Source organism: Dermacentor variabilis, chromosome 2, assembly GCF_050947875.1.
Source record: "Dermacentor variabilis isolate Ectoservices chromosome 2, ASM5094787v1, whole genome shotgun sequence".
In the NCBI taxonomy this organism is placed as follows: domain Eukaryota; kingdom Metazoa; phylum Arthropoda; class Arachnida; order Ixodida; family Ixodidae; genus Dermacentor; species Dermacentor variabilis.
The window spans coordinates 56,176,921-56,202,128 of NC_134569.1; the positions used below are offsets into that span (position 1 = coordinate 56,176,921).

Sequence of the window (25,208 nt, forward strand, 5' to 3'; positions counted from 1 at the left end):
GGAATCGACCTACTTCCCTTTAAATCCGGCGCTTCATTAAATTGGGCCACGTGCTCCTTTTCTTGGCAGTGATAGCCGAAGGGTAGTGTAAATGTTGACGGCAATAAACAAAGATGCCCAGTCAAGCAGGGTAAAAAAGAAATAACTGGAACGAGCGAGTTTGCCGCTAATGATCCAATGAAGTGAGTGCACATTTCTCTAATTAGTGGAATGTTGATGTTAACCAGTCCAGTGAGAGAAAGCCGACATAGATTAAACAGAAAGCGAACGGTAATGGACGAAGTCTTTATCACTGAAACATCGGTGACTCCAGTTTGTGTGCGCTAGCTATGACAAGTATTTGGTATAGGACACAATTGTCCGCTAAACGTCCTTCGGAATGTCGAGTTCTCTTTTGCATATATTTTTAGAAGTTTTGTGTTTGACAGTGACCCATCATGGAACTGCACTGAGGTAGAAAAAAGCAAAGCATTTTAAAACGTTTTTTTTTTTTCGACCTCCTCATGAGTCCTGTTTCGGAGCGTCTATTTCATGCCAGGCTATATCCGCGTTCTTCTCATGGTCGAAATGCACACAGTTACGTGTCTGTTTCAATGAGCATCTACACAGAAAAAGCTCGGCCGCCGTTACCACTCACTCATCGCGCAAGGTGAAATGTGCGTCCCGGCGTACGCATGCAGAGCCGAAAATGCGTTGGATATACTGTTTTCACCTAGTTACCTCCCAACGATTTCAGGCGAATCTTCTAATCTGCGGCGGTGACGCAAATGGTCCTTTTCATTTCAACTTTGCCGATGCAATGACTACGTAAAACAAAGAGACATGGCTAATAAGAGCCTTGCAAAATAAGGGTAGAATTACAGGACTGATAACTATTATAGATTAATTTATACTAATAGATGCGAACGATGTGACGCCTGCGGCTGTAAGGGTGCTCCACACCCGCCGCCAAGGCTTGTGAGAGGTGGCGCTGGATAGCATTCCCAGGGTTTGCTCCAGCAGGTAAACATTACTATCCCAGAAAGTGGATGGGAAAACGGCGCCGCGGTAGCTCAGTTGATAAGGGCATACCACGCGTAATGCGAAGATGTGGGTTGCTCTTTCATCCTCCTCAATTTTCATTAATTTATCATTTTTTAATTCGACTAATAAGTACAAGTTATTTCCCCTATGGTGTCCTTGTTTGTTGGCTTCTTATGATTTGACTAATACATACAGGGTGTCCCAGCTAACTTGGACCAATGTAGTAAAAATACCCAAGAGCTCTAGAGAAATCGCACCGACTGCATAGTAGCCGTAGTCGTATGTACTTACGGCCAGCATATTCTTCATCACCAAGTGTTACTTAAGTAATTACATTTAATTAGTAAACTTTTTAATTATTGCTTGAATCGCAAACATATCAATTAGAAAGTGGTAGGGCACATTAAATAGCCTCCGAATCAAGCATTTATTTCATGCTGAAGTGGTCCTGGTTGTTTTTTCCAAGAAGAAACAAAATCCCGCGAAATACGCGAAATACGAAATAGATGTGCACTAGCACGCCACTACTCAAGCGCCTACAAGCAACCATTGAAAGATATACGGCTGCATTCTCTTATCGCCGCATCGTACAAGGCTCCGCAACGCTTATCAATGCGTCAGCGGCGTGTTCTCTTGATGCTGCGACAATCACATCGCGTGAAGCGCTGTATTGAGCTGCCGCCGCTAGTAAAGCCGTGTATCCGTGGCTATTCGCTTGGGAGGAGCTTGAGTAGCGGCAGGCGAGCGCCTATCCATTTCGTATTTTGAATGTTTCGCGCGCTTTTGTTTCTTCTTGGAAAAACCAACGAGGCAAAGCTGAGCACTAAACAAATGCTTGTTTCAGAGGTTATTTGAGGTGCCCAACAACTTTGTAATTGATATGCTTGCGACTCAAGCAATAATTAAAAAGTTCACAAATTAAAAGTAATTGATTAATACTTCATGGTGAAAAAAAATACTGGCCGTAAGTACATACGACTGCGGCTACTATGCAGTTACGATTTCTATAGAGCTCTTGGGTATATTAAAAATCTTGATCCAAGTTAGCTGGGACACCCTATATATATATATATATATATATATGTATTAATATACCTGATGTGGGCTGCTAAATACCACCGTCAGTAGCACATCGCTCCTCAACGAGGCAGGATGTGTGTCGAGTGAGCTCCGAAATGAACTACCCTTTGCAACATGGTGAACGCGGTTTAAACCATAAATACAGGGCCTCAAAAAGGTGCGACGTACTGCTAACGCGCTTCTCTCGCATTTGCCAATAATCGTCACTTTTTTCTTGCTTTCAAGAAAAATTTGTCATTTACCCGGCAGCAGTCGAATCTTCCACTGAAACCCATACCGGCTTCTCAGAAGCAAAGCTTCTCAACTGAATAAAAAATTTAGATGGCCTAAAGGTCGAACCCGGGATCAACGCCTCGTCTGAGTAGTCGTTCTACCGTCTGAGCTAACCCGCAGGCTAGCAGATAGCGGGTGGCAGGCCAAATTATTCCACAACTCTAATCACAGGGGCACGGAATATCGAAAGTGTCACCAGGGCTCCTTCACCGGGAGGCAACCCTTCTGCGTGCATTGTGTCTCACAATTACACAGTTGCTGAAGGGGTGACAGTTCTGTGTGCACTGTCTGTGGTTGCACCGAGGATATCGACCATCTGCAATGTGACTGCCTTCGTTTCATGCACAGAGACGATCACTCTCCGTCATATTTTCGCGATTTGATGACCAACCTTTGTGCGCCGACAAAGTTCCACAGCACAGATCCTGCCGTTCATGAGCGCACAAGGCTCAGAAAGCGGCATGCGCTTTTCAACATACATGCACCAGTATGACCATCTTTGATCGAGTCACACTTACCATGCTTACGAATGCTTTAGAAATCGTTCTGCTTTTCTCTGTCCCCCTCTCATATTTCTATTCCCTCTTTTCCTGTGTAGGGTAGCCAACCAACCAACCTCGCTACATTTCTCTTTTCTCATTATGCCCCTCTGCGTTGTGGAAACCTCGCCCTCCATCACACATAATATATATATATATATATATATATATATATATATATATATATATATATATATATATATATATATATATATATATATATATATATATATATATATATATATATATATATATATATATATATGAGTGTGTGTGTGTGTGTGTGTGTGTGTGTGTGTGTGTGTGTGTGTGTGTCATGTATGTATGTACCGCAGAGCAGAAACAATGCTCCAGAGTTATTGTGGTGTACCTCAACGTCTCTGCTGTAGCGCACTTGTATCAGAACATAGCATCACAGGGAACTACTAATATTACGCACATGGCACCTGCCTGAAGGTTCCGAGGAATGATTACAAATTGTGCATCCTCCTCGCTTTTGTTGATGCAGGGCACTCGAGGAACGCAGAACGCTATGGAGTCATATTCAAGACAAGCCTCCTAGAAAGGGACGGCCTTCTACCTCCCTCAAGCGGTACGTAAATGGCATTCTTTGGTGCAAGCGTAACTTCCCTGTTTTTCGTTTTCCAGTTGAACGTTAGGACACCCACTGCGAACGGCTCATTAGCTGCGCCGTTGGGCTGCTGAGCTAGGGGCTGTGAGTTTGGTTCACGATTCCAGCAGGTGCATTTACATGGAGGCAGAAAGCAAAGAAGCTCGTGTACGTGTTTTGGGTGCACGCTAGAGAACCCTACGTAGTAAAACATAATACACAATCCTCAACTACGCCTCTCAGAGCTCACTGTACACTTTCGTACGTTAAATTCTACAATCAGACGTTAAATTTTTTACAACGTTACATCGCACGGGAACAAGATTTCAGGATTGCCACTCAGCCTGTACAGTCTGTAAAGGAGTACGTTTATCTAGGTCAGTTACTCACAGGCGACCCTGATCATGAGGCGGAAATTTACAGAAGAATAAATTTGAGTTGGAGTGCATACGGCAGGCATTGCCAGATCCTGACTAGGAGCTTATCACTATCATTGATAAGAAAGGTGTACAATTCCTGTATTCTACTGGTGCTAACATATGGGGCAGAAACTTGGAGACTGACAAAAAAGCTCGAAAACAACTTAAGGACCGCGCAAAGTGCGATGGAATGAAAAATGTTAGGTGTAACGTTAAGAGACAGGAAGATAGCGGTGTGGATCACAGAGAAAATGTGGATAGCCGATATTCTAATTGAAATTAAGAGAAAAAAAATTGAGCTGGACAGGTCGTGTAATACGTAGGGTGGATAACCAGTGACCATTAGAGTTACAGAATGGGTGGCAAGAGAAGGGAAGTGCAGTCAAGGAGGGCAGAAAACTAGGAGGGGGAGATGAAATGAGGAAACTTGCAGCCACAAGTTGGAATCGATTGACGCAGCATAGGGGTACTTGAGATCGGAGGGAGAGGCCTTCGTCCTGCAGTGGACATAAATAGGATGATGATGATGATTATGATGATGATGATGATGATGATGATGACGACGACGACGACGACGACGACGACGACGACATTGCACGATACTTATTTATAGACAGCTCAGCTGACAGGTTACTATTGACGATACACTCTTAAGCAAGCAGCAGCGGATAACTCGACATCCCTTCTTTCTGTAAAATTCGCTTTACTAAGAGCTTGATGATTGGGAAACCAGGGCGAGATTGCGTAGTACTCGCTCTAGATAGCCAGAACGATTGGTGGGATTTAGAAAACTTTTTATGGCACTGACATTCCTCAGAATGTTCATAGTTTTCATGTGCATCACAGAAGCCGTGCCCTTAGGGAAAAGTTAGGCCCTTTTCAGTTCAGAATCAAATCGAATGAGTAGAAAAGTCACAAAGAAGAAAGAAAAGCCGCATAGTGGCACTAAGCCTCCCAAAACAGAGTGAGGACCAAACACTACTTCCCTTTCCTTTATCATTTCTTTCCCTGTACTTCATTACTTGTTATGGGTATTTTCTACTTTCTCTTGCTATTTGCTACAACATTGCTTAACGTTGTAGCCTTAAGATATTTCTCGGTATTACTTCACCTCCTTTTCGCAAGCCGAATTAATTTCTTTCGCGTCCGACTCTAACTCCAGTAGCCTTATTGCTGATTCAGTTCTCGTCTTCTTCTCGCGGTGCATCTCAGTGTTTCTTCTCCGAACTCAACCACGATATCCACATCATTCATCTTTTCACCCATGTGGTCCCTCCAAACTCAGAGCACTCCACTTCAACACTACACGTGCACTGAGGCCTCGATATGGCCTGACCAAAATAAACTAATGTTACTTCCAAAGTACGGAGGCCCTCGACTGCGGGGGCGCGTCCAACAAATAGATTCACTCTTCGATTCCTTTCTTCCTAAGCATCAGCCTTCATCTTAGAGAATTGATGGGGCAGTTCTCATCGGCTTCAATTTCTTCCTCGCACCGACGCACAGAGACACTGTATATAGACACGAAGAAAGGGCCAATTTTCCAATGCGACAGATGTGCCAACAAGTCTTGCCGGGTTGGCTAATGGGGAGCGACGTCCTCAAAGAGAGAGAGAGAGAGAGAGAGAGAGAGAGAGAGAGAGAGAGAGAGAGGGACAGATGATCCCTCGCTACGCCGAACGGATTCACGAATTTGCTCCTTCTCATCATCCGCCCATCACAGGCGGCCCTTCTATTCGAGCTTGTTCGAAAAGATGAGGACGACAATGCCCTCTCTTTTGTTCCATCTTCATCGTGCCGTGCCTCTGTGCAAAGCTCAACAAGTACCCTTGATGGGTAAAAGAGTATCAGGGAGAAATGAAGCGCAAGAGAATGAGAGACAGAGAGAGAAAGGGAACACAGCTGACGCACGAACGGGTACCCAGAACAGCGGTTCACGCTTTCGGAGCAGGGACGCTTTCGTACTCAGCGGCAGCGCACAATGGGACGCTCTGCCCGCGCGTTGTAAGAAGGAACCTGAGAGGGTGAAGTTGTGAGAAATAAGGAAGTAGAGGATGGAGGGGTCGTGGGGAACGGGGGAGGAGAGAATCTCGCCGCACGCATTCACGCGTGAAAATAATACTGCATTCTCGCGAGGTTAAAAGCAAAAGCGAAACTATTCACAACAATAAAAGCGCCCGGGCCAAGACAGAGCCGCCGCCGCCGCCACCGTTGCCGCCGCTAAAATATATTGCGTTCGAGATTTCAGTCTGCGCTCTACTTGTGGACACTTTTCTCGCCGTACGTCCTCTTTATTTTAAGGTACTTTCTTCCATGAAACCTTTATTCGTCCCCGCTGCGTGCTCCTCTGCACGTCTAGCTTTCGCTTTACATTATTCTTCGCTTTCGTTCATTCTTCTTTCTTCTTGCGACGGCCGAAACTCAATTCATTTTGCGTAGCTTGTTTCGGACCATCCGTGTTCGCGTCTCGAACAGCGGCGAAAGCACAGGCGGTAGGCAAGCCACGCTTCTCTCCGAGCAGATTGGAGAGAGAACGAAGAGAACAGCAGAAAAATAAGAGAAAATGTTTTAGATTCGGTCGTGGTAGGCAGATACGAGGCTTAGCTACATTTGTTTCCTTTCTTTCTTTTTCCTTTCTTTCTTTTTCTTTTTGCCCGCCAGGGTTTTTGTTGTTCTTTGTGCCCGGAAGAAAAGTCCGAGACAACACAACATGTTCGCCATAAAATAACAACAGCTTTCGAAAGGCGTCCTGGGTGTTCTACCAGTTCTGTATCACCGAACGTCCACTCTCTCTCTCTCTCTCTCTCTCTCCCCATGGGCAAAAAGCGGAGTAGCTGCGGCAAGTAAAAATTGTAAGCAAGTAAGTTCGACAAAGAAATATCAAGAGAAGGAGAGCCAGTGGCGAACGAGGAAGGCGGAGTGGAACTGTGCCACGGAATGCAATTTTTGCGTGCCCGGCACATGCATAGATGAAAGAGTGCACCCAGATTTCGCCTGCACGTTTCCTTCCCCTTCCTACTCAACTCCCGCTACGCGCGTGCTTTTGCTCCACTCAGCTTGACGGACAACGCTCGAAGCCGCTGCTGCCACCGCTCGCGCACGTAAACTCCGACAAGAGAAAGCGAGAGCTTCGGACGATCGAGTAGGTCTTCGCTTCCTGCCACCGGCGGTGTGCATTCTTTTTCTCTCACAGATGCGCGCATATGTGAGCTGCGCTCGGGTTCCAGAGAAAACCACGACAGACAATTGGGTGTGAACCGGGTTCATTCCAGTAAAGATGACAAAAGAACAGGAAACTTGAATTGGAGCGGGAGTTTCTTTGTTGAAGTTGTTCTGATAATCCGGGCATAATTTTTTTGAGAGCTTATTTGCTATTGTTTCCCGGAATCAAATTGCGTTCGCCGCTGAAAAATTATGAGTTTTACTAGATGGCGTTATATGTTACCTCCGGCAATTTTCGGCAACAATTTATCGATCAAGAACCACCACCGGTTCGGTTCAGGTAAAGCTAGTCAGATGGGGGTCCTAAAATTTTGTTTTGTTTTGCTTCAACAAAAAATTTTGTATGACAAAGCGAAATCCCTCCACACATGAGAAGCGGGCTTATTTTCTCTGTATGGCTTCGTTCATTAAGTTCTTTACATCATTTCTACAAACATCTGCCATTCGGGAGCATTCCGTAATGAATCAGGAGACTTAATCGAACATTTAAGTGCGATCTAGCACTGCAATGAATGAAGTGCCGAGCGGGGCACACATGATGCTTCGCCGCACAAAGAGCATTATTGCGGCTGTGCACGCTCTACAGGAAAAAATATGCAACAAGAAATAATGCTTTGCGAAATCATAATTAAGATTTCCCTACATGCAACTCGTTACTCTGAGGTATATACAATATTTCATGATACCATGTAGCCATTAGTTAGAGAAATTTGAAGAAATGGTTGCACTACGGCGGTTATCGGCAGCCGCTGCCGCCTCCATGTTATGGAATAAGTACGATAGAACGTCACTTACTGCGTAATAGTGTTGCATTCTCTCCTAATACACTTCTTACCTTCATTCACTTTATGTGATTGCACAGAGTGGTAAATAATTCTGTGCTAAATGTTATTCATGTTTAATATGCTACTGACAGCTGACTCCAGCACTCCACGGCATGCCGCTATATAAGTCTCGATACAGTCCAGGGGTGGGTGCTGGGCGGGGGGGGGGGGGGGATGTTTTCCGATATTCTGCGGAATAAATGCGTTAAATGAAAAGGTAACTTAATCCCGAAAGCGTCATAAAGCGAAACGCATTAAATATAGCAAGAATTATGCAACCTTCAAGAAAGCGTTCCTTTAGACTCCTTTATGAGGAACAATCAAAACGAAAGAAAGAGAAAGAAAATAAAGATAGTTCTCTATGCAATCTTCCGTTCTGGATACATGTATATTCAAGGATCATGGTCATCGTCATCCTTTGGTAGGTAGGTTAGTTGTATTGTGTTCGTCACAAAAGTTAAGCAACATAAATTGTCAACAATACGAAGGTGCTGGATGCTGAAAATTTTCTCTAATGAAATATCTCGCTCGCTACATTTGCCTTCCCGTCTTATTTCTTTCTTAACTTGTTTATTTTTTCCACTCAGGGTCGGAACATGCTCCGGGCACAAAAAAGGCAATGCGATCATTCCCGAAACTACTAGTTGTGGCTGCCTGTACATATAGCCGTCATCATCGATTTTCTTAGCTTGTATTAAGTAATCTTTTCGCTAGCGGCACTCCCCTCACGCTTGGGGATCGGTAAATTACGGTGTCACACGAGGAAAACGAGAAATGTTGCAATATCTCATTTTCATGCACGATGCAAAGGACACGTAGTAGTAACTACACTCTATTCAATTCCAACAAGAGCATGCTTCCTTTCTGTTATATTCCCTAGCCATTAAAATTACACCTAACATATAACAATAAAAAGTGCTACGAAGGAAAAAAAGATATTTCTTGCGGAAAACAGACATACATTTATGTGCTGCTGCCGCATGAGCTAACTTAATTCAGCGCTTTTGCTAAATTTTGCATATTTGCTAATCGTGTCATATACGAATAAAAATATGGGGAAACAAACACAATCAGCAATTTCCTACATAATATAGCATGTGATACGCAAAGAAAAGAAAATGTAGCCCAAGATGCGGAGTTTTTCATAACCTTATCATTTCAAAAAGCTGTTATTCGGTGTCTCGAACCTTGTCTGCCGCCGCTTCTTTCTGAGACACCACAGCTAGATTATTGAAGCGCGCGTTTTGTCGCGTCCTTTGCCAGTGCCGCTTTTGTTGCGAAATGGATCCCTCTGAATGCGTTCTTGGATGACGCAGCCGAACCTTGTTACGAGGTAAAGCTTGGTAGCGCGTACAACCGTGTGGCATTGTGCGACTTCCTTACCAGCCACACCCCAGGGGCAGTAACAGTGGCAGCAGCGCCTTGTTGTATTGCTTGAGAAGAACGCGCGACGGGCGCGTCAATTGCGTTACAATGCCGCCATCGATTAAATGGCGGCGCTCGACAAAAGCGAAGCTGTGTCATCTTTTAACCTCATTTGGCGCCGAGGGCTTGTCGCAAGCCTCCGCACCAGCGCGTGCAGAACGAATGCTTCCGTTTTGTTAGCCGTATCGACTCGGTTCCCGGACGTGCCGTGGCTAGCGACGCTGACAATGCATCATGCGGAGTCCCCCTCTCGCGACCTCTGAGTGTTGGCGGTTGAAGATAAGCCGGTCCTTTTGTTTTGTGCGGCGCTGCCGCGGATCGATGCTGCTTTCCTGTGCTCCTCTGCTTGTGTACATAAAACAGGATGATTGTGCAACGAGGTAAGAACGCGAGGATAACGAAGGGGTCTCTTGTTCTCCTTTTTTTTTTCGATTCCACTGCGCAAGTAACGGTCGAATGCGATTCAATATGGCGCCTACACTTTGGTGCATACGCGGAAAAATGAAATTTACTGAAATGGGCGTACCGTTTGCTCTGTAATTCAGCACCAAATTGAGAAAGTGTGCATGCGTGTGTGTGTGTGCATGTGTGTTTGTTTGTTTGTTTGTGTGTGTGTGTTTGTGTGTGTGTGTGTTTGTTTATCTGTGTGTGTTTGTTTGTGTTTGTTTGTTTGTGTTTGTTTGTTTGTGTGTGCGTGTTTGCTTGTGTGTGTGTTTGTGTGTGTGTGTGTGCGTGTGCGTGTGCGTGTGCTTGTGCGTGTGCGTGTGTGTGTGTGTGTGTGTGTGTGTGTGTGTGTGTGTGTGTGTGTGTGTGTGTGTGCGCGCGTGACACAGAGCAAGATAGTGAGAGTGACAAAGGTACTAATAGCGCGTGGTCAACGGTATAAGTTATAATGGACTTTCGCGCAGGTGGAGGGCGTATCGACGCGTTGCCTGTACAACGCTGTTCTGTGAGTCTGGCCAGGGATAAGCCACATTATATCGCTAGGTGATCTAAACACAGCAAGCACTATGCATTATAGTGTTATTAACGTATCATGTGATAAGTGATAAGCGACGCGGTGGTGTCTCAGAAGCATTGCGAGGCAATTTGACAGTGCACGTCTCAACGAATACGACAATTACAGTGACGGAAGTTGCATTATCGATTTTGGCAAGAGGTCGGCAGGAGATCTTGCCATTTACTGGTTCATGACGCTTACGTTTCAAAAACAACACAGACAAAGCAAGGAAGTGTAATGGCGGTAAGGTCCACTAGACGGACGTCCTGTTTCCTCCCAGACACAGGGAGTAAGAGAAAGCGCGGCACAAGAAAAGAAATTGCATTCCAACGCATAGAGTGAGAGAAAGAAAATGACAAATAAAAGGCACGGCGGTTAACCATGAGTGAGCTTAGTTGTCTACCCTACAATGGGGCAGAAGGGAAAGGAAGGAGAGCAAGTCCAGAATTTATGAGTCCCAATGACGCAAATACAAATAAACTCGCGAGGGCCACCGAATTTCCTTTTGCGACTTTACCTAGAAATGTTATATTATTCGGATAACGAAAATAGGAGAAAAATGATGATCAGCGAAGCTGTGTAGGGTCCCTTAATGGCGAACTGCACCTTCGCCGCGGGTCGGCCCGGCATTGCACTATCTTAGGTATTTTCTTTTTCTGTACGCGGACACGATAGTGGAGAAAGTAGACCTTAACAGATTCGCCATAAAATCAAGAGACTGATAATTTGGCTGTTGCGGACGCCGTAGGAGAGGGACACGAATCGATGCTGACCATCTAGGGTTCCCTAATGTACATCTAAGTAAAACGAGTGTTCTTTTCTCCTGCCTCCACTAGAACGCAGCCTGGTGTGTGGAACTCGAAGTCGTAGCTTGATATTTAGTAGTAGAACGCTATAGTTACCGAGCCAGTGAGGCGGAAGCAGACTTGCACTTAACAAATTACATGTAGTTAATTACTTACGATCGATTACGTTTTCTGGTAATATTGAAATTTACCGATTATTCTGTTTACTCAGTAACGCCCACCGTAATTCAATTAACATTTAGAGCGATAGCTCTAAAATGTAATTAGAGCCCAGGTAGAAACACAGTAGGTACCCAGGTACAAACATAGAAAGCTCCTGGTTTCGTAAATCTGACCTTCAAGCTCAGCCAAGGTCAAACTGGAACGCGCAGAGCGCCGTGCGCATTCGCGCCCAGAGCGCCGACGGCGCCGAGCAGCGTCTGTGTGTCTACCGTTAATCCCATCTCGTGCGCCATTGACAGGCGACATCTGCAACGCTACTGGCATGCCCATCACGCCAGCCTCGCCTCCTGAGGCGCCTTCAGTGCAACGCTAAACCATGCTGTAGTGTTCAATGCTTCGCCTTTGGGTAAAACTGACAATTTTCAGTAACCAATTAGAATGAACTAGTCACCTTTCTAAGGAAACAAGCTCTGATAGATGACGCAGCTTAGAACACTTAAATTTATCCCGAAGCGATGAAATCATGTGCATGGGTAATCTCCTGTTCATAATCAGCGTCCTGCAGCTATACCACGAGCACCTTAACATGTCAGGCTCGCAGGTCAGCACACGTCTCTTATAAGCCCGACCACTAAGCTTCTCTCTCATAAGAAATTTCTCTCCCTCTCTCCTGTAAGCGCTTACTGGCGCCCTTCATAGGCGGTAGGATCAACTGCTCAGTCCTTACCCGTTTGGTGCAGTCGATGACTGCTCTGAGATAGAATGCTTTTGCCCGTTAAAAACCTTTTCTCTACTTGTGCGATATTAAGCGACTAACATACACCTATTTCTAGGGATAATTTGCAGCTCTATATTAAATTGCATTAGCGATCTGGCCACATTTTCAAAGAAGGTTAATGTCTGTTGGCGTCCGTTACAGTTTGTCGTTTAAGTCTAAATCGCTCAGGGAATGACGCAAAGAGTGGGTCCACCGGATTTTGGCCGACCAATCGAAACGCCGCTTCTATTGTTAGGTAGAGATGGCCACTACGAACATTGGTGCCAGGAACTCGCATAGCACATATTTAAAAAAAAAATTTAGCGCCTTCCTCTATAACTAAGTGCTGCGCTTCATCGAGAACTCAGACCCGAGCTTTGCGGCATTATATAACTGCAATCTTTTGAGCAATGTCTTCGTCCGTTACTAGGCAGACCTTCTCTCTATGCGCGCGCATCGAGCTAGTGTTTGCTGCCGCTGCAGGCGTCTTGACAAAATAAAGCCAGGTAAGGTTACCGAATAAAATTTGGAAAAGCAATTCTCAATGAAGATAAACAAGGTGTGAAAGACTGCACAGGACGCATTGAAAGAGTCAGACCACCTGGTTCTGTTTGCTGTATTTCTGCAATGTTAATATCTGCAGGGAGGAAAGTAACGTAAAAGTAATCGCTTACACTTTAGTAATTGCTAGGTCTCTTTCATGAGGAAGTAACTGGAAACAGCTGTCAATTACATTTTTGAAATAACTAATTGTAATTTTCATAGGCTAGTTTTTTTTCTATAACCTGTACTAGGCTGGACGGATGTGACTTGGACACTGAAAGAATTATCCGATAATCTCAAACATGCAAAAAAAAAAAATATATGGCCCTATACAAAATGTGGCTTTCATACCGAGTGTTTACGGTACCGCCAGATGATCTTTTAAAATGGTTCCGGGAAGAAATGAATCCAGCAAGGGAGCAGTAAGTACATCGGAGACAACAATAAAACAAAGAAAGTGTGGAAGGTTTGCTCCGAGGCGGAGCACTGAAAGCGATACCGAGGTTGTTCTAACAATACGCGGAGTTGACATAGAGCGACGCAGCGCGCGAGAAAAGTGCTGCCGCGTGGCAGGCACAGCGCCCATGGCAGGTGCCCAGTGTGTCACAACGCTGGCGCGATGGGAAACACCGGCAGCGGCGTTCGTTGTCGGTGTCGCACCTCCTCGGTGGTGCACGAAACGAGACCAGCGGGAAAACAGTCGGCGTTTGTCGGCGCTCAAGTGGACATAATTAAATACTTCGAAGGGTACTGTCCGTTCTGTTCAGACCAGTCTATGCGCTATGTGCGGTGTGGTGTACGTACACAGCTGCTTATCGAGAAACGCCAATGCGCGTGTATGCGCGTAACGCTCGCGCCAGCGGCAGAAGTCAGAACGCTCTGCCCTGGTTCCCGGCAGAACCGATTATGTGGAGCGTGGTGGTGCGTCCACTTGGCTTCGTCACTTTTTTAGACGAACGATTTGCAAGTCTCCGGAGGCCAGCTCTAACTCCATATGCGCGGGCCGTGCGTGTGCGTCAGCATCATTGCAGCACGACAGCGGCGGCGCCAACAACGACGGCGGCAACGCGCCTCGAGTTTCCGCGTAATTTCTATCGCTGTAAAAGTTGGCAAGCACACGATGTTGACGGGAATGAGATGGATAGAAAGGGATGCAAAGGAGAGAGGGTACAAAATTTTGTTAGGTCACGACGCAAACATTTGTACGAGGTTGGAGAAGAGTGTGGTCGATTTTCTTCAAATATTACACATTTATTAGCCTTTTTTTCAATATGGGTTGCTTTCAAAGCATACATTAATATAAGATGCAGCCCCGCATCGTGCAGAAAGTGCAGTAAGCCCTTGAATGACAATCTTCTTCAATGGGCGTTCTGAAGTCAGAATGTCGGCCACTGTGGAGGCCAGAATGGCTTCACGGAAGTGACGTGTGCCCGGGCATGTCCACAGAATGTCGCACACATTGGTTTCTTGCGCCAGTGTCGTATAGTTGGGACACGTGGTTGCTTGAGAGTATGTAATGGTAGAATTGAGGGCTACCCCATCCCCGATCCTCTTCAGAGTAACTCTTTCCAGTATTGCCAAGTTACAGAGGGGAGCGGCCTCTTATTCAGGGAATGACGTAGATTCCGTTACGAGTTCTTGGCGCGTTCCAGTGGCGTTAGCGCTCGGAACACCTGAAAAAAGAAAATATCGCGCAACGTTTCAAATGATCGTGAATTTCACTTCCCATCGCGAGAGCAAATTTACAGCATCATGCGTAAGGAGAAAAACTAAAATGACAAGTGGAAAGGTTAGCCACGCTACGAGCTTGACTTCCTGCTCGTGGTGCGAATGACGGTGGATGATCAAAAAGAAAACAAAATATATGCCGCCCAAGCATTCCGTACAGATGGTTAACCAGAGGCTGAACCAGAGGTGTTTATCACTGGGGCCGCACATCAATCAATCAATCAATCAATCAATCAATCAATCAATCAATCAATCAATCAATCAATCAATCAATCAATCAATCAATCAATCAATGGGCGGTATACCCGCAGTCCGCCGTTGGCGCTTGTGTTCGATGTGGCGAGTTTGCTCGGCGGCGTGGTTAGCAGCGTCCACCCGCCACTGACCTTTGCGATATTTGAAAATTGCTTCAAAATTCAATCTGGCCGTCAGGAAAGACAACGAATGCTCATGCCCACTAAAACAATGGCTCATACCCCCGTAAACGCGGCCTCCCCATTACGGCAGAAGAGAAGCGAAATTCTACGCTGGAATGATGAGCGGTAACGTAGCCAGCGGTGGAAGACGACGACGACGAACGCGGTATCAGTGGCACGAGCGCGTTCACGCGGTTGCGCAGAGGGGTGCCAACGAGCTAGATGCGGAAGACGACGCTCGAGCCATTGCTGATCACGATAATTTTCTGTACACAGGCGCGGACAGACACAGTTTATTCTCCTAGACATATAAAGCTTCGCTTTAAAAAGAATAATCTATGCGCGTGCGAGTATAGGGTAATAGTATCTCATATCATATATGCCATGGTAGCTGTGAAGCGTCATAATAATTTGGTGTTATAATAGCAAAAATCATTTGTATATTTTCTCAAATCTTATTCAATTTCTACTCGATGTCTTGCAATACTTCTTTGTGAGTAAATACTCAAATTTAAGTATACAACACCGGGATAGAATCATTCGCCAATGAAAGTCAATTGTTATGCACTTGAGTCTTGTCTTCTTCGCATTTTTGTTTCTGCTTCCAGTTCGTTGTACAAACACGTACGTACTTCATCTTTTCCTCAGCACTCATTTGGGCAAGACGGAATTTTAGTATTCGCCGCGTTCCCTCCTACACTCATAGCGCTTCTTGCTTGCGCCACAATGAAAAAAGGAAAGCAGTGCTATTCCTTGCAATGGCAAAGCTTCCATGACTGCAAAAATACGCAATATCTATGATAAGCCTGAAAGGAAGCTGCACAAAACTTATTTCCTGAACTAACACAAACTCATGCTCTAGACTTAGCGAGAATACCTTTCATGCTTCTGTCCCCCACGCAAGCTAAAAAAAAAAGGGGGGGGGGGCGGGGGAACGTGATGAGGTAGCTCTGCATTTTCCGCAGACTGCATGTGTTTTGATACCTCGAATCGCTGAAAAGAGCCCCAGGCTGCGCCTGAGGGCACCAGGGGATAGAAATCACTAGGCGCGTATATCATGTTCATGAGACTGGCACAGATGCCAGCGTGCATCAGAGAATGCTCGCGAGTTCGCTGTTAGATCACACACGGCTGGCGGTCGAGAATAGTGCGTGCCTGAAATTAAACCTTGCACTGCCCCCCCCCCCCCTTCAAAGCCATTTCACGCCTTTCTCCCAGAGCTCTGCGGCGTCCCTCGCATTCGGAGCTCCGCATCTGGAACATTAACCCTTCGCCGCAATGACTCCCAAACGAACACGTGCATTCGGGTAATGCGGTGTATGTGAGGCTGTGATAAAGGGAATGAAACCATGCTAGAGCTCGTGTAACGCGAGCGGCGCCTCTTGACTAAGACATCTGGGCGATTTGTAGCTCCAAAAGATAGTGGCTAGCTACCTCAAATAGCTGCATGTTTCTCATAAGCACAATAGAGCAAAGACAGCTTGGAGCTCTTTCTGCGCTGTTGACGCTATCCTTTATGCAAAGTACATGGAAAGTATCGAGGCAGAGTAATAAAAAAAGAATCATGGCAAGAAACGCTTCAAAATCGGCTGAAGCAAGACTGGTTTGATGGCCTCCCGCATGAGAAACAACGCACAGGCGAAGGTATTGCGCAAGACAACAAAGGACCAAAAAGAACGAAAAAAAATACAGCTCGGCTTTAGAAGCCTAACGACAGATTTATACGGAAATGTAGGGAGATATGGATAACTTGAACTGTGTTTAAAAATGAAGAAACGATTGTGTGTAAAGATAGCATTCGAGCATATAAGCGACACTTGTACGAGACGTTGGTACGGTCAGCGCTACTACGCAAAAACCAAACATTCTTCAATCAACATTATATTGTCGAAAACTCCAAGTGCAATAAAAGGCGTAGTTCGAATACACGTTCACAAGAAATATATATATATATATAATTCGGATCATGCACGTTAGAATGGTGAGTGCGCAGAAGTCGCAGCTGAGCTTCCTCAGAGAAGACAGTGATGGTTTAGTAGCAGACGAAAGCGGCATAGAGCCGAAGTGTACGCATATTGAAGTGGGCGAGGATGTGTAGCAGTACATCATCGAAAATATCAGCGCTAAGAACTGATTAAACAGTGGGCAAGTGTTAGGCTAAACAGGCGAACTTTAGATATCTAAAGTGGCTGCCTATACATATACCGGGTGGCCCAGTTAACTTGGACCAAGATTAAAAGAAAGAAACCCACGAGCTTTGGAGAAATTGTACTGACTGCATAGTAGTTGTAGTCTTGTTTACTTAAAACCAGCCATTTTTTCATCGCGAAGTAATAATTAATTGTTTTTAATTAGTGAACTTTTTAATTATTGCTTGAATCGCAAACATATCCATTACAAAATTGTAGGCCACCTCAAGTGACCTACGAATCAAGCATTTGTTTAGTGCTCAGCTTTGCCTCGTTGGTTTTTCCGATAAAAAACAAACGCGCCAAATTCCAAAACACGAGGCAAATATCCAAATACGAAGCCGGGAAACCGTGACAGCGCACTAGGGACTATAATTTTGCGCACTGATCTTGTTCTGTGGATATGCACACCCAGAACGTATGTTTCTTGTGTTCCCTTTAGCAATAGAAAAAAAATTATGGGGTTTTACGTGCCAAAACCACTTTCTGATTATGAGGCACGCCGTAGTGGGGTACTCCGGAAATTTCCACCACCTGGGGTTCTTTAACGTGCACCTAAATCTAAGTACACGGGTGTTTTCGCCCTCATCGAAATGCGGTCGCCGTGGCCGAGATTCGATCCCGCGACCTCGTGCTCAGCAGCCTAACACCATAGCTACTGAGCAACCACGGCGGGTATAGCAATAGAAACAAACCTTGCGCGTCTCTGTGCGGCCAGCATATGCTGTTGTCGATTACGTAGCTCATTTTTCTTGACGTGTCAGTGCGTAGAGATCTCAATGGTACCACGCCAGTGACCTCCTCCTCTAGAAGACAGTCATGCCATTCACGAATGATCAGAAGGCTAAAATGATTGCGGCTCTCGGGTCACCGCACGGCGACAAGAGGAAGGCAGCCAAGCTATTCCGGATGTGGCATAGTGGAGGACGCCCTAGTCCGTCAACAATGATTAGAACGTAGGAAGACCTTTGCGAGAAGGGTAGCTTCCCAAGAATGTGACACAGGACTGCGACGGCAGTTCCAGAACCGGAAACGGATGTTTTGGCATTCTTTGCTGCTAGCCCTCACGGTAGTGTGCGCGACGCCAGTGCGCAGGCCGGAACCTCGAGTTCGTCAGTGTGGAGGATTTGAAGAAAAAGTCATATGCACCCCTATCATGTAGATATTCATCAAAAACTTGAACACCGAGATTTCGAAAACATACTTGACTTTGCCAATTGAATTTTCACGAAATGTGAAGAAGAACCGGACTTTCCCACTTGTGTGCTTTGGACGGATGAAGCTACTTTCTCCGGAAACATACAAGTTGCTCTTCACAATGCACACTACTGGAGTGATAGGAATCCCCACTGGCTGGCACAAACACGACACCAATACCAGTGGTTGTCTAATGGGTGATGCGGTATTTTTGATGGCAACATCATTGGACCCATCTGTTTTCAGAGCACACCAACGACGAAACGCTACATCAACAACATCCTCGTGGGCCCCGTGAACGACGTCTGTTACAACGTTCCACTTGCGCACCTTCAGAACATCTGGTCTCAACACGATGTTGTTCCTGCGGATAGTAGTAGTCAGTCTCGAGCATGGCTCGAGAAGCTTTTTCCTGGACAGTGGATTGGCCGCCGCGGATCTGTACCCTGGTTTGCAAGGTCACCGGACAAGACACCTCTGGACTTCTTCTTCTGGGGCTACGTGAAAGATCGCGTGTATAGCAGCGAAGCTACCACTCCGGACACCCTAAAGCAAAAATAAGCAGAGTCTGCCGCAAGTTTCCAACGTCGTTGGTCAGAGCTGCAACAGTGCAAGTGTTGAAAAGAAGAAATTACTGTATTAATTCAGACGGTGACCTATTTGAGCTGTTGCTATAAGTGGCAGAGGAAAATAATCGCTCAAAACTGTTGTAAAATATATGCAACTGTTCAACGTGCCTTCATGATGTCACCCTGTCCTTACATAAATAAAGCTTGCGACAACGATAGAAATAGGTTAAAAACTGCTTTGTTTAGCCTCTTTTTCGAGTTCAAGAGACAGAAAACATAAATGGCTAAACCAATTGTACCTTTCGATATTTCTTTGTGGGCGGCTGAGACGCCTTACATTTCTTTTGGTTTATTTGTTATTGAAATAAACTCCCGAGTTGCTCTTTTCTGTTCTCCCAAGAGCTGTATTAATTTCTTTTTTTTTGTGCTCTCTTGTGCACTGTTTCTTAAACATCGGTTGAATTACTTTTGTAGCTTTCTTTCATGATACGCGAATGTTAAAGCTATCCCGAGTGCCTCATGATCGAGCACATTCTTGCGTTCGTAGATGCTGACGCTTATCACACCACGCTAGTTAAGTCGCGAAACCTCTCGAGCCGTCCTACGACGAAGCTTTGTACGATGCGGTGAAACGAATGCAGCCGTATGTCCTTCAAATTTTGCTTGCAGCGCTTGAGTAGCGGCGCGCGAGCGCGCATTTCATATTTCGCGGGCTTCTGTTTTTTCTTGGAAAAAAAACCACCAGGCACACTTCAGCCCGAAATAAATGCTTGATTCGGAGGTTATTTAAGGTGCCTTACAGCTTTGTAATTTGCATGTTTGCGATTCACGCAATAATTAATACCTCGTGATGAAAAAAAAATACCAGTTACACGAGGATACACACGACTACCGCGGCTATGCAGTCGATACGACTTCTCTAGATGTCTCAGGCTTTTTAAAAATCTTGGTCCAAGTTAACTGGGATACCCAGTATATCGTGCACGAGTGCAGAAGGCAGAACGCGCTCGGCATCGCAGAGGCGATCATGAGAAAGGTAGATTACAGAAAAGGTTAAAAAAAAGTGGGAAGAGGTCACCGTGAGATAGCGTTGACGTCAGTAATCTTATACAACGCAAGATAACAGAAGAAAAGGATAAGAAGATGGTAGTAGAGGTACGTGATGATGAGCACTCGCTGGCCTACGGAACGGCAACATAGCAGGGTGGACCGTAGAGATTAAAAAGGCGGACCTGGAGTTGGGAATGTTTGGATACGTCAATCAGGCGTAGCGTGAAGCAGATAACGGGTAGTATTTAGGCACGACAGAATGCGCACTAAAGGAACACCCATGCCAGAGCATATAGGCTGGTGTGACGATATCCGAAAACGAGCTATGACGGGTTCATTTGACGCAGTGCGCCTGTGTAATTGGGCCTTTCCGTTGCAATGGGTGGGAAATGGCGACAATGGCATGTACCGAACGGTATTCGTGGTGTGGCTATTAGAGGGCTACTTCAGGCGCAACATAATGTAACAATTTCTTCAACCTTATCTCAGAGTCCACAGACACGAACGGGAAACATCGGGGGACGAGTACTATGTGCAATGTGCTTAAACACGATCTCGCAATGGCTGGTTGTCCCGCCACAACTATGTGATTTGCAAGACACATTATAGAGCGACTACCAATGCAAACTGTAAGACAAAACAAAGAAGGGACAGAGCTGTTAGAGCAGCGTCTGAGCCGCGTATGTGGAGGAACAACTGTAACAAAGGGTTAGCCAGTAACACGAAGCGCAAGTTTTGTAAACTGAATTTACGGCTCTTCTTCTTTAAAAGCGTCAGCTCATTCGAAGGCAACAAGCCTCTCAATGCTATTGTTTCGTGAAAGACCAAATAGAGAAAACCAAGACGTGAAAGTTACAAGAAATCAAAGGAGGTAGCGATTGGGAAGCTTTCTGAGGAGCAAAAGGGAGTTGACTGTCGAGGTGTGTTTCCTCTTGTGGCCCCAGTGAAGAGATTTATGAAACCACTTTAACGAGACATCGCAGCCGGCCGCACATCTCTGCGTTTCGTCTTTTCTTTTCCACTACTTCCTCACCCTCCCCCTTCGCTTCTTCTTTTATCCATAGTTGAGCTTTCGTAGTTATCAGTCTTCATTTCTTTCTTCTTCCACAGTGATATCGCTCCATCTTGTTTTTCCTTAGTTTTCGTTGCTCAGGAAACGGACGCGCAGGGACGATTGCTGGAAAACTGATAGTAGCCATTCCTGCGATTGTGCTCCTGACACATCTTTCCCTCTACGAGGCTGTGCATTAGCAAAGTAATAAAGTACGCATTTCTAGCTTCCGTTTATTTTGTTCGAGTTCGGAAGGCTATGTTTCGTTTCAGGGTATTTGGAGACGGAGGTGGCAATAATGGCCTAAGTCAATCTACGCTTATCTCTCCTTCCTTTTTTCAACTTTGAATTGCCTCTCATGATTCCATCCTTGGGAAGTTCTGCCTAAAAGTGTTCTCTTTCTCTTTGTGTGCCTCTGAGCATTTGAGTTTGTGCGTGCATGTGCGCATGGGTGCATATGTGTGTGAGCGTATGTTTGTGTGATTGCTTGGGGGCATGCGTGCGTGCTTTCGAGCACCTTTATTCACCATGACAGTTAGTCACGTTAGCACTGCACTGCCAAGCCGATGACCTTTCAATAGGTGCAAAGTATTCGCGAAATCTTCGACCTCTCGATCCTGGAGTCCCTCGAAAAGATAAGTTGCAATGCACGTCATAGCCACGCTCTCAATGCCTAATGTCACACCTTTTCCAAGTCCCTTGTTTCAAAAGCCTTCCGAGCCAGTACTCAGAAAAAAAATTGTGCAAATCCAGCCCACATGCAACTGAGTATAACCTGGACAGCATTTTGCGCCATAGTGATTACGTGCCTGTCCCCTTTGCAATGACACTGTATCCAGGGTATGCGCGCAGACTTGAGCGGCCGATCTAGGGGACAGTGCAATACTCTACTGCACTTTACTCGACGAAAGAACGACCAAGCACATGCCCCAGAGCCCGAAGCCTAGGAAAGTGGGCATAGAAAGGCTTGCTACATTATAAATTGTGCTCCTGACGACGTATATTTGTTGTAGTGAGATTATTTATATGCCATTTGTCTTATAACAGAGTCAGTTTATAGAAAACAAGGGTAGGGCAGGCAGGCTATACGGGCCGCAAATGTGGTACTAGTGTGGTAGTGTAGTGTGGTACTATATTCGGCAAAGCAGCCACACCAAGGCACGGTTATAGAAGTTCGGGAGGGGTTCGCAAATAGAGGTTCGCTTTAAGGAGTTCTTACGCTAGAAGTGTTTGTGATAGCAGGAGCCATCTAATCGCTGATGCTGGAAATGCTAATAAAGATTGTTGCAGGCCGATGACAAACACCACTTACGAATGTAAAGCTCGGAGAATACGGCCACTGTTTTCGAATTGAGTTCGCCTTTGCACTTTTTGTTGCCTCCACAGCATTAGCTGCGCAATGATTGTATCGATGTAGCGAGAACACTAGACTGGTCGTATCAGAATAAACTTTTTTTTTAGATTTTTTTCCCATGTGTAGTGCCTGGCATTTATCGCTGTGCGATGACCCCGTGGCCACAGAGAGGAATAGCGACAGAAGTGGACCGAGCGCAGAAGTCGATGGCCGCGCCGATAAACATTAGCCGCTCGAAACCGGAGTGATCGTGACGCAATCGGCTATGGTGGTCACCAGAAACGATTCGCCGCGGAGCAAAGTTCCGCTGTAGAGCAACAAAACATGGCCGTCTATCGTTTCAGCCGTGACTCAGCCAGTTCGATAAACTTGCGTGTCATTAAGCAGACCTCGCCACATAGTGCGTTTCGCCAAAGTGACAGCATTCGCGCGCCCGCACTCCCAGTTATTACGCCACGAGAGGTTCGACTTCGGGTCGCAACATTTAGCACTGTCAGTACGGTCCTCATCATGTCGTTCTCTCTATCGGCGCTCCGCAGAGTGCCTTTGGCGAACTCGGTCAGAACTGACCACTGACGGTGCAACCTAACCGTCGAGTGGTTATCGCTGTTATCGATTGTCGGTCAAGCTAGTCGGCTACTGCGTGGCGGGTTTTAATCATAATACACATATTTTAGACCAAAGTAGATTGCACAGTGTTTATAAAATACGAACGATAAAACTGATTCCTCACCAAAATCTGGTTTGCTTGAATTGATGTTTGATTTAGGGAAATTCTTCTAATACTTCCGGCCTCTCTACTTGTGCCTTAGGTATTGTGCACACCTCCCATAACATGCCTTACAAAGAGAGAAGGCGCAAGTATGGAAAGTCAGCAACAGCAGCGCAAACATGTCGCGTTTCAAAGTTGAGTAGCGTACAGATGCACACATGAACTTTATAGGGAGCGTGCGCTAGCGATTCGACGTGTTGCTGAGTCCTAAAGCAGAGCGGCATAATTACACAAATTCAGTGCGTACGTGTATCTGCAGCCGAGGGAACCAAGGCCGGGCGAATAAAGTCTTAGAAGCATTTGTTCTCATGGCGGGTTGTTGTCGAGCTTATCGCAGGCGACTTAGAGCACTCAGCAATGCCTGCGTGAAGGGCGACGGATGTCCCAAAATGATACGCGGTCATCTAATCGCAGCCACACATGTGGCAAGGCAAGCGGGGGTTGTTGCTCCATTCCAATTATAAAATGACATCCGCTTTTTAATGGAAGGTCAAAACGTAAACGGAAAAGTAATTGGGATTCGTGTCGAAGAAGGCCGGACGGAAAGCAACTATGCTCAAGAAACCGAAAGAGCAGAGATAAGGGTTCGAAATGCGTTTGAAACAAGAATCATGCTTCCAACAAGAACGGCGCACGAGTGCGCTTTAAAAAGTGGCTGAGTACTGCTGACGCATTTTTGCAATTTAAATAAATGATTCTACAGATGCAGAGTGCAAACGATGTCGCGTTCCTCCCGTTTCACACGTCTTAGATGTGCAGCACACAAGTAAAACGTCACAGCTGCGCTTCGCCACAGCATAGCAGCTGGTGAAGCACGACTTACCTTAAGAGCACGGCGGTTGCATTCAGAGTTGTCTATTTGTCCCATAGACAGACGTTAGACATTGCAGTGAAATCAACAATACCCTAACCTCAACTTTGGTTGTGTCAAGCTCGCCTTAAAATGGTAAAATAAAAAAAAAAATTATTGATAAGGTATGTAGCACCGGTCAGCCGGAATTCGTCAGTGCAGAGAGGACCTCGCAGAAACTCCGCTTCATGCGGCAGCCGTTTAGGTCTGCGCAAAGCAAGCGCGGTCTCGCGATTCGCGTCGTCGTCCCCCGCCGCTCGAAAAAGAAGCAACGGACTTCGGCCTCGCGATGTATGGCACTCGCTCCCGACGCTTTATTTCGGGAGGCGCGACGCCTCTGAGCACACCACAACAAATACGGTCGGAGCAACCACGCAGACAATGCGCGATGCCCTAACGTGGACATAAAATACCAGCCACCGCCAGCTTTCGTGGTCGCGGCAGCAACATCAATAAAACTCTACGCTAAACTTTACGAAAAAGGACCCTGCAAGGAAAAAAAAAAAGCAGCGATAACGGCGACAAAGCGTCCAGCGCATGACATTTTCCTCACTGCGACCCGTCAGCCACGGCTCGCCACTGGCCAGCGCCAGCAGCAGCAGCAGCAGCAGTGGCCTTACGCGCCAGATGAGAATTCCTGGCGGCGCAAGCGGATGAGTGCGAGGCGTGCCGAAAATAATGCCCCTCTCTCGCTGTAGATGGCGCCTCCGGGCGTCGAGTGCCCTCGGCGGCGGTGCAGTAAGCCGAATGGGCCCGCGAGAGCCTCCTCTCGCGGCATTCCTACCAAATGGAGCTTGACTAACGCCTCGCGGCCACTATAGCGACGGCGGGACAGAGAGGTTTTTCCTTCGGGCCAGCCGCTCCGCCAAGCCGGGCCAAATGCGGGCGCAGCGGCCGCCGCGCTACACCGAACGGCCGTTGGGCCGAGAACGCGCGCGTGGGGTTATATGACCGCGGACCAGCACTTCTACCGGCCGGGCCTTTCCTTGCAGTTCGCTCCACAGCGCAAATCTCGGCCGCCGGTGGCAGCCCACCACTATGAGTGGCTATACCGCGCGCGGAGCCGCGGCAGGAACGGTGAACCGCGAGCTCAAATTGGCCGCGCACAGACGGCTCAGCTGGTTCTCTCCAGAGAGAGGCCGGCCGAAGTGTTTTGGATAGGAGCGAAGGGTAAGTGGCTTTCGCTGGCGCTTTGCTTTCGAAGATCGAGGAAGAGGATAGCGACGGGGCGATCGTCTTTGGATGACTTTGCTAAAGGCGAGATGCTGAAGCGTTTGACAGTGAAGGAGAGGGGACATGGATGGTTGCGGTGAACTTGAAAACTACGGACGGGCGGACAAGTACAACGT

At 46.4% G+C, this 25,208-nt stretch overlaps 1 protein-coding gene across 1 annotated transcript in view; it reads left to right on the forward strand.

The window, feature by feature from the left end:
* LOC142570843 (lachesin-like) overlaps positions 1 to 25,208 on the forward strand; it is a 125,832-nt gene that overhangs the window by 20,389 nt on the left and 80,235 nt on the right. The window contains exon 2 of the mRNA XM_075679157.1: positions 3,424 to 3,507. Coding sequence (XP_075535272.1) covers positions 3,424 to 3,507 — 84 coding nt within the window. The remainder of the gene's footprint in view (positions 1 to 3,423; positions 3,508 to 25,208) is intronic.